Source organism: Talpa europaea, assembly GCF_964194135.1.
Source record: "Talpa europaea genome assembly, chromosome: 7".
Taxonomy (NCBI): Eukaryota; Metazoa; Chordata; class Mammalia; order Eulipotyphla; family Talpidae; genus Talpa; species Talpa europaea.
This window is the reverse complement of record NC_140074.1, coordinates 294246-307274: the sequence shown is the minus strand read 5'-3', so window position 1 is coordinate 307274 and position 13029 is coordinate 294246. Positions and strand designations below refer to the sequence as shown.

Sequence of the window (13029 nt, the reverse complement as noted above, 5' to 3'; positions counted from 1 at the left end):
GAGGCTGGAAGGTCTCTGGGGCTGAGCGTGGAGAGCGTGACGTCACTGCCACCCCCGGGTGCTGCGTGATGAGCGCCGAGTCTCGGGAGGTGTGTCGAGCCCTTTGCCCTCCCTGAGGCTCCAAGAACCCACCCGCTGACCTCGGCCCAGCGGGCCCCAGGTGAGGCCCCGCATCAGAGCCTGCGACCGAGCCGGGGCCCCGCGGCCTTCCCGCGTGGTGGGGAGACGCTCGGGGAACCCAGCCACCCCGGGGCTCGGGGGTCTGCTGCTGGGCTGACACCCGCATCCCCTGCTCCTGGCAGTCTGGGCCCCGAGCTCAGCCTGCATCTGAGAAGGCCCAGGGTTCCCTGGACGTCCAGGCACTCCAGGGGCCGCAGCACCCCGACCCGCCCCAGTGCCGCTCCAGACGGCACCGACCCGTGGCGGGCGCATGGGAGAGGCCGCAGGAGTGTTGACTTTGAAAATGTCACCGGGGCCCGGGAAGCCCAGCTGCCGGGCAGGCGCTGCGGCTGGGCGGGGCAGCCCTCCGGCAAGTGGGGCGGGGGCCAGGCCCGCTCAGTGGGGGAGGGCTGTTCCCCGGGCTGGGGTGAGACAGGCTGCGTGTGGCTGGACCCTGGTTCTGGGCCCACGATGGGGGTGCCGGCAGCTCAACCCTTCTGGGGCCTTCCAGGTGGGGCTGCCAGAGAGGGGCTGGGCACCCACGGGAGTTGAGCTGCAGTCCCCTCCAGGCGGGCCCCTGCTCCTGTCTGCTTATGTGGCCGCCCCCCTCCCTGGCACCCCACGTGCTGTCAGCGGCCCCCGACCTGAGGGAGGGCCCCGTGTCCTTCCGCCGGGGCCTCTCCGCATGGCCTCATGGTGGCTGCCCCTGCTGCCCTCCAGGGTGGCTCAGCTGGAGCTCAAAGCTCCCCGCCCACGCCGTGCCCCAGGTTGGGGGGCTCTACACGCATGCTTGCACACGCACATGCACACAGGCGCTTGCACGCACACCCCGGTGCATGCACACTCACACGCAGGTGCTTGCACACGCCCTGAGTCCCAGCAGCTGGACCCCAGCGGCAGCTACCCTGGGCATTACTGGCCCGGCGCTTGGCCTGGTGTCCGACGGCCGGTCGGGGACGCTGTGCCCTCCCCGGGCAGAGGGCAAAGTCGGGCTGCTATGGAGACGCCAGCCCAGGTGGCCTTGGGGAGGGCAGGTCAGCAGCGCACGACCTCCCAGGCCACTCCCTGGAGACTGGGAACCCACGACCTGTGGGCTGGAGGGGGTCATGGGGGGCACTTGGCTTCCTGCCCGGGAGGAGAGGTCCCCGCTGTGCTGTGAGGGTCCCCAGGCTCAGTCCATCCCACAGGAGCAGGAGCCCCAGGTCCCGCGGACACGGGGCGGGGCTGCGGTCCGGATCTGGGGTCTGGCCAGAGTCCAGGTGGGAGGCGGCTCCTTGCATCTCGTCCCAGTCTTGGCCTCGGGGGATGGCAGGAGGGTCCCTGCGGTTTCTCCGGGACGCCAGGGCCATAGTGGGGACCTGCAGCTTCCTGTCCTTCCCTGGGCTGGGGCGGGCGTGGGGGCGCGGGAGCCCATCCGGCCCTGGGAGCAGATGAAGGCAAGTGGCCGCTGGCCAAAGGCCCACTCCCTCCCTTGCAGGCACGGAGCCCGCAGGGTGTGTGGGGAGATCCAGGGCCGCCCTCGGCGCAGGGAACAGCAGAGAGAGGGCACCGGACTCTCTGCTGCTGCCCAGGCTGGGCAGGCGCCGCTGCCCGCGAGAGAGGAGCAGGCCCGGCGAGCAGGGCCCGGCGGACAGCCGGCTCAGGAGCCAGGGCGCAGGGACAGGCAGCAGCGAGGCCCCAAAGCCCGGCGCCCTGAAAGGCCCTGGCCTGCCGTCCAGCTGCAAGGCGGCTCGCGGGGCGCCCCGGGACTCCTGTGCCAGCCAGCGTCCCCGGGGCCGGTCCTGCCACGGTGGGAGCCCTGGCCGCCCCGCCCCGCCCCGCCCGGCGCCCCGCTTCCACAGTCCCGCTGCCGTGATGTTCATCCCCAGGAAACGTGGCTGGGGTCCCATCCTCGCGGGGCCCAGGGCTCCAGAAAGTCTGGGCCCCCAAGGGGTTCGCGGGGCCCTCACACCCGGCAGATGCTGGAGCCCTGCGGGGGCCGGGCAGGCGGGCGGGCAAGGAGCTGTCTGTGTGAAGGGGTTTGCCCTCCCGCCCCGGTCTCTGCGGGAACCGCCCGCGAGGGCGCAGCAGCTCTGGGGCCTGGCCCCCGCGTCCCGGGCCTGCCCTCCCGCCGATGCGACCCGGGGCCGGCTATCGGGGCTGGGCTCTGGGGCACCACTGCCAGACCAGGCTTCTGTGCCCCAGGGCTCCCCGAGGGGCCCCAGCAGGTCCCCACTATGGCCCTGGCGTCCCGAGAAACCGCAGGGACCCTCCCTCCGTCCCCCGAGGCCAAGACCAGGACAAGATGCAAGGAGCCGCCTCCCACCTGGGCTCTGGCCAGACCCCAGATCCGGCGACCGCAGCCCCGCCCCGTGTCCGCGGGGGCGCCCGCTCCTGTGGGTCGGACTGAGCCTGGGGGCCCTCACTGCAGCGGGGACCCCTCCCCCTGGGCAGGAGATGCTGGAAGCCAAGTGCCCCCACAGGCTGCAGAGCCCATACCCTGGCGGGCATGGCGCCCACGGGCTTGCTGGGCAGCCTGGCCGGGCCGTGGGAGGACCCGGCAGCCCCTCGGCCCGGCGGTGGCTGTGCTGGGGCGGCCAGGACTCCCCGGGGTCCTTCCACACCCACAGCAAAGCCAGCTTCATCCCGGCAGGCGGGCGAGGTGCCCGGCGGGAAGAGCCCCCGCGTGGGGCCGCCCCTCCCCGCCGCTGACCGCAGGGACCGCATCAGCCGCCTCCCAGCCCCTGGGGGCCGCGGCCTGCTCCCCACACAGGTTGTCCGCGTCGCAGGCCGCCTGGGGAGCTCCACCCGCTGGGGCCCCGCAGGGCGCGGACCCCAGGGCTGAGGGAGTGTTGGGCACCCCCAGGGCACCCTGGAGCTGCCCTCTGCTCTGGAAGGGGCCCGAGGCTCCCTGCCCCGTGCCCGGAGCCCCCGCAGGCGCCCCGTGTCCTGCCTTTGAAAGCAGCCCCGGGCTGCGACCCCTGAGCGGACCCTGGGCCTCGGGGCTGGGCCCGTGACCCCGGCCGTCTGGGGGCTTCTGGGCCACGGCCCTGGGGGGTCTCCGGCCGGAGGGGCAGGCCGCTGCTGCAGCCCGGCCTGGGGGTGCCTGGGCCGGGAGGGGCACCGGGGACCGGAGGCGGGTGCTGATGGCGGGGCCCCGCGGGGCGGCAGGGCCCGCGGGCAGCGCGGTGAGACGGGGCAGCGGGCACGGGGGCAGACGTGCCTCCTCCTGACCTTTTATTCTGAGAGAACCGCGCTTGGGTCGGGCTGAGGGGGGCACGGCGAGGCCTGGGGAGCCCGGGAGGACCTTGCTCACGGGGGGCCAGTGCCGTCCCCCCAGGCCCGCCGTCCTCCTCCGGCTCCCAGGTGAGGGCCGCTGAGGCCGCGGACGTGACCCCTGCACCCCGCTAGCCCGAGCTGCCCCAGCGGTCTCAGAAGGGGGGTCAGGGTGCTCTTCGGGGCGCCTGGACGGGCCTTGTGCCGCTGTGCTCTGGGCGGGCCTGGGGTCTCCCGGGCGGCGGGGGCTCCTGGTGGGAGGAGAGGCTGAAGCCGGGGCGCCTGGAGCCCTGGGGCGGGAAGGGCAGGAGGGCCCTCCCTGGAGCCTCGGGGCGCAGTGACCCCTGCCCCTGCCTGACACCACCTGGCTTTTGGGGTCTGGAACTGGGCGAGGAGACCCATCGGGGTCATCTCTGCGGGGGTCTCAGGGCGCTAACTCAGGCCCCCTCCCGCGGCCCCCACTGTGGCAGGTGAGGCCTGCAGTGCGGCGAGGCCAGGCCGCCTTGGGGGGGCAGGTCCCTGATGCCCCCCGTGCCCCCCCCCCAGCAAGGGCCTCACGAACCTGCGGCCCGGCGGGCATCTACTTCCTGGCACACGCGTCTGGGGACAGAGTGGCCGTTAGCCTGCGCCGCCTGCCCTCCCCCCGCCGGGGTCTCCCCCGGGGCTGCTGGTGGGCGCGGGGACTCACCGTCGCGGGTGAGGGTGACAATGTTCCGGGGCCCCAGCCCGTGCCTGCGGCACACGGCCGCAAACCTGTCCAGGAAGCCGGCGCTCAGCTCTGGGATCCGCCCTGCGGACACAGGAGCCTCGGCCTCAGGGCGGTTTGGGTGCTGTCGGGGTGTCCGGGGCTCGGCAGTAGGGGGTGTGTAAGGCGGGGGGCAGACCTGCCTGGGCAACCTAGATCACATCACCTCCCCCCAGGATGTACTGGGGAGCGGGGGGGACCTGAGGGGGTCCTGTGGGAGTTCTGGGGGTCCTGTGGGGTCCTGCGGGGGACCTGCTGGGGGTCCTTTGGGGTCCTGTGGGGTCCTGCAGGGGACCTGCTGGGATCTGCTGGGAACTGCTGGGGGTCCTGCGGGGGTCCTGCGGGGGTCCTGTGGGGTCCTGCGGGGACCTGTGGGGGAAGCCTGGGCCTGCTGTGACCCGCTGGGCCCACGGGGTACCGTAGAGGGCCAGCACTTGTGTGGCCGAGCCGTTCCTGACGTTGTGCAGGTGGAAGGTGACGTACAGGTGGTAGTCCGTCTCTGCCACCAGCACCCTGTTATCCCCACCATCTGCGAGAACACCTGGCTCAGAGCCGCCCACGCCTGCGCAGCCGGGAGCCTCCCCTGCACCCCACTCCGGGCGTCCACCCCAGGGCCCCCGCGGCCCCGAGGCGGCTCCGCCGTCGGTCGGCTGCACTCACAGGCCAGCGTGTGCACCCCGACCTTGTCCGTCTTCTCGCAGACGATGTCCACTGGCTCGCAGCCCCCCTGCACCCTGCGCAGGGGCGAGGTGTGGGCCAAGCCGGCCTCGCGGCCAGTGTCCTTCCCTCCCGGCCGCCCCATGGGGCAGTGAGCCGGTGTGGGGGCCACGGTCACCCCGTCCCCCCGGGCGACACTCACGAGAAGAAGAACCGGAACTTCAGGCCCCCATTGTCCAGGTTGTGGATGTCCCGGATGTAGCCCCGCAGGTCCCCGTCTCCGCCGATCCTCTTCACGTCGTCCGAGGCCATGGAGATCGCGTCCCAGGTCCCCGACACCTGTGGGCGGCCAGGGCGTGGGGCGCCCTGAGCCTGCTGTAGGACCCCATCCTCCAAGGGCGCCCCCTCCTCCCAGCAGCCCTCCTGGCCACCCACACTCCCAGCAGCCCTCTTTCTCCCCAGGCTGCCGTGACTGCTGGACGGGAGAGGGGGGCTCCCCAGCAGTGGTGTCCCTGTCACGGGGCGCGGACCCAGGCTCGGGGCGCCGGTTCCCCGCAGCGCGGACCGGGCCAGCCACCTTGGCCATGTCGTAGTTCCCGCGCACCACGTCCCGGAGCCGGAACTCCTGGGCGGAGGCCGGGCCCAGCCCCGCACCCAGCAGCAGCGTCCGCAGCAGCAGCAGCAGCAGCAGCGCCATCCCCCGCGGCCGCGGCCGCCCCCTGCCCTTTATGGGCCTCTGAGCTGCGCCTTCCGGCCGGCCCCACGCACGCCCCCGCGTCCGGAACACAGCCAGGTCCCGCTTCCGCCGCCCTGGCCCCCACGGACATCCTGGTGCCAGTGATGGGCCCCAGCGCCCTCAGTGCCCTGGGCCAGCCCCTGGGTCGCTGCAGGGGACGCGAGGCTGCAGGCGCCCGCCGGTGAGGCTCGTGGTGGGGGGAGTGCCCAGAGGGGCGGGGAAGGGGGCCATCGGGGTCTGGCCCAGGAGCCTTTAGCGCCCCGTAAACCCTCAGGCAGGTGCACCTGGAGCTTCAAGGGCATGACTGAATTGGGAGGGATGGGGCCGAGGGAGGCCCCAGCACGGGGTGGGGGTGGGTGGAGGCCGCCTGCAGCCACCCACGGGCGTGAGCCCCACTGGGCATTGGGCAGCTCCAGGCCTGCGGGAAAGTGGCTTGGCCACGGTGGGTGCAGAGGGCAGAGCCAGTCGCGAACTCCCTGCTGATTCCCCGGGAGGCCCGGCAGGGGCTGGGGCTGAACAGCAGCCCCTGGGGCAGGGCTGGCTGTGGGTAGAGTGGGGGGTCTCCCCTCACTGCCGAGGGGCTTTCCCCAGCCCAGGTGTCCAGCCAGGTCTGGGCAGGGCAGAGCCCATGGACCAGCTTGCGCCGGGCCCCCCGCTCGGCTCCCTCCTGCTGAGACCCCAGGACTGCGGGGGTGGGAACTGGGGCACGGACAGGCTGCACGGCCGTGGGACCGGGAGGTGCAGGGGCCTGGGGGGCACAACCCAAGGTCCCACTCCGCCCCGGGGCCTCCAGCCCAGAGGGGAGCAGCCCCAAGGGCCCAGAGCTGCGGGGGTGAGGGAGTGGGGTGTTCTCCAGCGTCCACTGGACCTCCCCACAGTTGCTGGTGCTTCAGCCCGTCTGCTTGTGGCCGCCTGTGGCGGCTGCCCAGGAAGCCCATGGGTGCCCCAAAGACGCCGCAACTTCTCGAGAATGGAGAGGGATTTACTTCCCAAGGGCAGGGCTGGTGCGAGGAGGGTGAGCCACGTCCTTGGGCACCGCTGCCCTGTCCCGCCCCCGCCAGCCCGTCTACTCTGTGCCGCAGCCAGCTCTCCGGAGCCGCGCAGGACGCCTGCCCCGCCCGCTGGCCCGAGGCCGCCCGGGCCACCACGAGGGGCCCTGCGGGGCGCCATCCCTGTGACTGTCCCACTGTGACGTCACCGCGGGGCCTGCTGACGTCAGCGAGTCAGCCCGGGGGGCAGCATCTGGCTCTGACTTCACAGGGAAGCCCGTCTGTCCTGGGGGCTCCCCTGTTCCTGGAGCGGCCACGTAGAGGGCCCTGGGGCCGGGGGCAAGGTGGGGAGTCACGCCCCAGTGCGGGGGTGGAGAGACCCTGCTGCGTCCCCCCGTGGCTGGCCACGCCTGAGCCGGAGCCCCAGGGCCTCCACTTCACCTCGAGGGCCAGGAAGTGCGTGGGCTGGACCCCAAGCTGCCCGCGGCCAGTCTGGCAGAAGCACTGGCCGGCACCTCTGTGGACCCACCTCCCCGGTGGTCACTTGGCCCAGCCGGGAGGCCAGGAGGGTGGGCACCAGCGTGGACAGCCCAGCGGCTGGGACGCGCCGGTGGCTGCGCGGGGTCTGCCCCACACAGGCTCTGCCCCCCGCCCCGGGCGGCGCCCAGCCTCCTGCTCCCTTGCTGCAGGCGGCGCGGGCCGAGTGTCCGCTCACCGGGCGTCGGCTTCCACAAGCCTGGGGGGGCCCTCGGCTGCGAGGAGAGGCGGGGGACACCCTGCCCGCCACAGCCCTGCCCCGACAGGGCTCTTAACCCGCTGCCCGCTGCTGCTCCCCCCGAGGCCCTCAGGCCCGGCGGCCCGGCCGCATCTGCCTCCGGGCTCCCGGCCTGCGCGAAGCCGCCTGGGGGTCCCCGGCTGGGAGGAGGGTGGGGGCGCCCCTCGGCCAGCAGGCCCCAGCGCCCCGGAGGTGCCCCCCTGGAGCCACACTTAACAGCCGCCTGCTTCCTCCCAGGGCCATGGGCAGGAGGAGGACGGCGCTGCTGCTGGCTGCGCTGGCCCTGCTGCTCCTGGGCGCCCAGCGCCGCCTCAGGTACCGGCCGCCGGGCGTCCCGAGGGCTGGGCCGCCCGGACGCGGTGCCCACGGCACAGCACAGCCCCCGCGCGCTCCGCCGGGGAGGGGCTTCGTGATCCCCCCAAGCCACCCACAGCTGCGAGTCTCCCAGTTGGGGGGTCCCGAGCGCAGGCTGGAGAGATCCGGGGGCTCTCCGCTGCTGCGGGGGTGGGGGCTGCTGCGGGGGTGGGCGCCCGCCTCGCGTTCCCCTGGGGGGCCAGGACCAAGGGGATGCAGGGACAGCGGGGTTGCCCGGCCTAGGCTGTCGACCTGACCCCTCCTGTCAGCGCCCAGCGGAGCCCTGCGGCCCTCAGGCCTGCTCTCTCGTGGGGGGACAGCCCGTAGGCAGGGGCTCCCCTGGCGGCGCCGTCCATGGGGGCTCGGGCGACCCGGCTCTCCCGTCGCACGCAGGCACCCGGGAGAACTGCGGCTCTCAGACTGGTTCGACCCCAGGTAAGGACGGGCGCCTCTGGGCATGGGCAGCGCGGGGCCCTGGGTGGCGATGTCCCCCCTCAAGACCGGCCGTGGCCCTCGCCGGCCGCCCGGGAGCCGAGGGTCCTCGTGGCCAGGCGCCGGGGGCTTCGTGCCTCTGAACGGTCTGGCCGGGAGCCATGTGGCCGGACCCCGCCCCCTGCGCGCCTCCCCTGCGTTCCGCGGCCCAGGCCCGTCCGAGACGCACCCCCGGGCGCGGCGCCTGCGTCCCGAGGGGGCCGTCCCTGCCGCCGCCGGCTGTTCCGCCGCGGACGCACTAAGCGCCTTTCGTCCTCGGCCACACGGCTTGTGAAACATCCCGGTTGACCCTGCACTTGGCCGCCCCTGCCCACGGCGACGTGCCCGTTGCTCTGCGCGTGGCCTGTGCCTTCCCTCACGTCTTACGCTGGGGTCCTCCAGTCCCGCCGCCCAGCCAGGGCCCGCGCAGCCCTGGGCCGCCCGCTCGCCTGGGGGCTGGCTCTGGCCGCCGTGGCCGTGGCTGTGGAGGGAGGCTGTCGCGCCGACGGGCCCTCACGACCTGCGCGTCCTGGGCGCTATTCACTAGGGCCGCCCCGGGCACCCGCCGCTCTGACAACCGGACGGCCCGGCCTGGGGAGTCCCGGGCCACGACCCCCGGCACTGAGCCATCGGCTTCGGCCCTGAGCAGCCTGGTCCTCCGCGTCCTGGTGCGCGGCCTCCCGGCCGTCCTGGCGCCCTGTCCAGCCGGGGGAGACGCCACTTCATCCTCGAGGGCTGTTTCCCAGGAGAGCCGCGGGGCCCACACGGTGCTGCCGACGAGGCGGGCATGTGGCCCTCGTGCTCGCCTCGCCTGGGCGGTGCCGCTTTCCTTCCACGGCTTCTCCACAAAGCCCTGAGGACGCAGAGCTCTGGGAGCTCATCGAGGGCCGCGCATGTCCGGGACATTCTCAGGAGAATGAGCTGAAGCGTGAGCTTGGCCGGGAAGCCTGGCCCGAGCGAGTGGCTCTGCAGCCCCACAGCCGGAGCCCCACGAGGAAACGGACGCTGGAAAGGCGGTGTCAGCGCGCAGAGGAGACAGGTCGGTGTGCGGCTGCCCCCGCCTCGCCTCACCACGGCGCAGGGGCCCCAGCTCCAGCTCCAGCTCCAGCTCCAGCTCCAGCTCCAGCTCCAGCTCCAGCTCCAGCTCCAGCTCCAGCCGCGCGTGGGGCGGCACAGCCTAGTGAAATCAAATTGGTGTGAGTTGATTTAGATTTTTATAAATTAAAGTGTTCATTGTAACACCCGAGACTCCTCTAAGAAGACAGCACATAGGAGCGAGTTAAGATACTATAGAAACACATAAATAAATCTTTTAAAAAATACTATAGAAAAAACACAGGGCCTCCCTGGTGGGGCGCGGGGCTGCGAGCAGCGCTGTGAGGCTGTCGGCAGCCGCTGCGGCACGAGTTCCACCCCCATCTGGCCAGGGAGTGACCCCTGGGGTGCGGCAGACCCTCCTGTCTCCCCGCTGCTCCCCTCAGCATGGATCTCAGTGGCTCCCCCTGTTCTGCTCCCCGCTCTGTCTCTGGGGAATCGTCTTGCCCCCCGCAGCTCTGGCCTGCTCCCCAGCTCTTGTGTGCAGAAATAAATAGACCTTAAAAAAAAGCTAGACCAAGGGGCCCACCCAGTGGCGCAGCGGTTGAGCGCTGGGTTGCGAAGCTGCCCGCGGCCTCTGCGGCGCCGGTTCGATCCCCGGCTGCTCCCCGGCCACCGGAGGAGGGTCCCACATGGCGCGCAGACCTCTCCTGCCACCCGCTGCTCCCCTCAGCAGTGTCCTTCGGTCCTTCTGCCTGCTCTGCTCCCCGCTCTGGCTCTGGTGAATTCTCTCACCCTCCCGCGCTTCTGACTGTACCCAGTGCTTGTGTAAATAAATAAATCTTTAAAAAAATAAAATAAAATGAAAAAAGCTAGACCAAGCAGAGGGGAAGCGGCGGGAAGGCAGAGCATACAAATGAGTGGAAAAGCGGAGCCCGTCAGTGACACCGAGGTGGGGCTGTGAAGCGGCGACGTCGTGACAGACCTTGGGCCGACGAGTGACGCCTGAGAGACGCCACAAGTGCGGGGCGGGGCCCCCAGCAGCCTTCAGATCACAAGGGACTCACATGGGCGAGGACGGCGCGACAGTGAGGTGACCTGCAGGATACGGAGCCGTTCCTGGAAGCTCCTTGAGGGAGTCCGGAGACGGGACATCTGTCCTGCTCTGGGCCGAGGGGCTGAGCCGTCAGCAGTGACGGTCACTGAGGAGCCGGCTCCCCTCCGCGTCCGGGAGGACCGCAAGGGTGGGCACACGGGCCGGCCCCTCCGGGCGACAACGTGCTAGTCTGCCCTCCCCATGTGGGCCCCGTGGGGTCTGTGGCTCCTTATCAGGGCGAGGGCCCGCGGCCCGGCGCCCCTGCAGGTGCTCTGCTGGGCCTCAGCTGGGCCTCCCCCACCCTGCGCCCCCCTCCAAGGGGACCCCGCCTGCGCTTGCGCCCCTTGTCACTGCAGGCGCAGCCGGGCCCTCCCGTTGGGCCTCACTTTCCTTTCCCTCCGAGCCCGTGGGGGCTGGGCTGTTGGGGGGGGACGCCGCCCCTGGACATAACTGCGACGGGGAGGGGCAGGGCCTGCCGCGGTGGGGTGTCCAGCGCAGGCAGAAACCGGCCGGCACGGACGCGTGACCCCGCGGGCAGGATGGCAAGGGCTCGCGGGCAGGCCTGGCCACCCCGCCCGGCCCCCTGGACAGGGGCACCCGCTTCCCAGGCGTCTCCTCGGCTCAACAGAAGCCGCCCTGACGTGGTGACCATGACGGCCTGGCGGGCGCCCGTCATCTGGGAGGGCACCTTCGACAGAGACGTGCTGCGCAGGCACTACGGCGCCCGCAACCTCACCGTCGGCCTGGCTGTCCTCGCGGCCGGCAGGTAAGGCCCCCCGCGGCGGGGAGCTTCAAGCGCTGGGTCTTTCCCTGGGCTCTGAATTCGTTTGGCGGCGGCAGTGTTGCTGGATGGGGTCCGGCACCCCTTCCCACCCCGGGCCCACCCGTCTCGCGTCCAGTGCCCATGAAGGGCGAGGGCAGCGTGTCCCCCCGGCCCCTTCAGACTCGCCCTGCCCGTGGCGCCCCTGCAGCTCCGTCGGGTGGTTGCGAGCGGCAGGACTTGGAACAGCTGAGCAGCATCCCACGCGAGAGCGGCCGAGCCCCGCCTCCTGGAACTGGCCGCACAGCACGCGGGAGCGGGGAGGCCACCCTGTTCTCTGGGTGGACGCCCGGGACTGGGGTCCTGGCCCTGCGGTGAACCCACCCCTCAGGTGCTGCCCACCGTGTGTTTGGGGAAGACGTGCAAGCTCCATGGCCTCCCGCCCCTCGGTGCCCTGGGCAGTGCCCCTGGCCATCCGGCCCACAGCGGGCTGCTGCTTCTCCCCGCTCAGCTGGGCCCTGGCGCCTGCGCTGCCCTCCCGCCCTCCCCGCGCCCAGCAGTCCCGCCGAGCCTGGGCTCGCCTGCCGGCCGGCCGCCACCCCCTCCACCAGCCAGCAAGGCCAGAGCGAAGCCGGAGCCCAGCCTCGCTTGCCCGGCCTGCAGCCGTCCCGGCGGGGATCGAGGAGGCGTCCTCAGCTGCCTGGGGTCACCCCGTGGGCTCTTCGCAGGACGGCGGAGAAGCACCTGGAGCCCTTCCTGACGTCCGCCAACAAGCACTTCATGGTGGGCTCCCGGGTGGTCTTCTACGTCCTGGCGGACACCCACAAGGACGCCCCACACGTGGAGCTGCTGCTGCTCGACCCCGCGGCGCCCCGCAGGCTGCAGGTGCTCCCCATCCCCGAGGGCAGCTGGCCGCAGGACCCCGAGGCCGCGGGCATGCACAGCCTGGGGGCGCACATCGGCCCCCGCATCGCGGGCGAGGTGGACTTCCTGTTCTGCATGGCGGCCAGCCAGCGCTTCCAGAATGATGTCGGGGAGGAGGCCCTGGGCGCCGCCGTAGCCCAGCTGCACCCCTGGTGGTACTTCAGGGGTGCCGGCGACTTCCCCTACGAGCGGCGGCCCGCCTCCGCGGCCTGCATTCCCCGGGGGCAGGGGGACTTCTACTACGACGGCGCCCTGGTGGGGGGCACCCCGTGGCGGCTGCTGGGCCTCATCGAGCAGTGCCTGCGGGGCCTGGCGCACGACGCCGCGCTGGGGCTGCGCAGCACCTTCGAGAGCCACCTCAACAGGTACTTCCTCCTGCACAAGCCCAGCAGGCTGCTGTCGCCCGAGTACGGCTGGGACGCCGCGCTCGCCCCGCCCGCGCAGGTGCGCTACGTGAAGGTGGCCCGGCTGTCGCGGCGCGGGCAGTGAGGGCGTCCAGGCGGCCGTCCCGCCCCCCCTAGGTCCACCCAGCGCCCCCCCCCCCCGTACATGGCCACCCGGCAGGGGTTGGGGTCGGGCCGCTGCCCCTGGGTGTGTCACAATGGGTGGTTTTCTAATTAAAGACCCTTCCGGGGAAGCGCGTTTGCACGTGGAGCGCGCGGCAGCCCCTCGGCCCGGCCCCCAAGCCTTGCTGACCCCTGAAGGGGCCGAGACCCCGCGGGAAGGGAAGGCGCGGCCTCCTCTCGCCACCCGGGAGGCCACGCTGCTGGCGGGTTGAGGCCCGGGTGGCCCCGATGGCCCCGGCTCCCCGCATGGCCCAGGGCTTCCCCCCACGCCCCTGCCCCTCCTCGTCCCCGCCGTCCGCAAACCCAGAGCAGCCTCCAGGCGGAAACAAGTCGGCGCAGCGCCGCAGCCGGACCTGAGGCTGAGAGCGAGGCCGGGCGCAGCGAGAACCAGCCCGGCCGGCTTCCTGCCCACGGTGGCAGCCGGGCGGGCGGGCGAGGCCAGGGTGGTCTCCAGCCAGGTCACGGCTCCACCGAGCGATCCCTTCCCTGGGGCGCCGAGAGCGCGGG

The 13029-nt window shown here is 72.4% G+C and overlaps 1 protein-coding gene across 1 annotated transcript; it reads left to right on the top strand.

Annotated features, from left to right (window-relative positions):
* Positions 1–5656: 5656 nt before the first annotated feature.
* GLT6D1 (glycosyltransferase 6 domain containing 1) lies at positions 5657–12445 on the top strand (the record flags this gene model as incomplete). Its single annotated transcript, XM_084236274.1, has 5 exons — positions 5657–5733; positions 7554–7631; positions 8064–8105; positions 10901–11038; positions 11761–12445. 5 exons carry the CDS (start codon positions 5657–5659, stop codon positions 12443–12445), a joined length of 1020 nt encoding a protein of 339 aa, XP_084092400.1.
* Between the last annotated feature and the right edge of the window lie 584 nt (positions 12446–13029).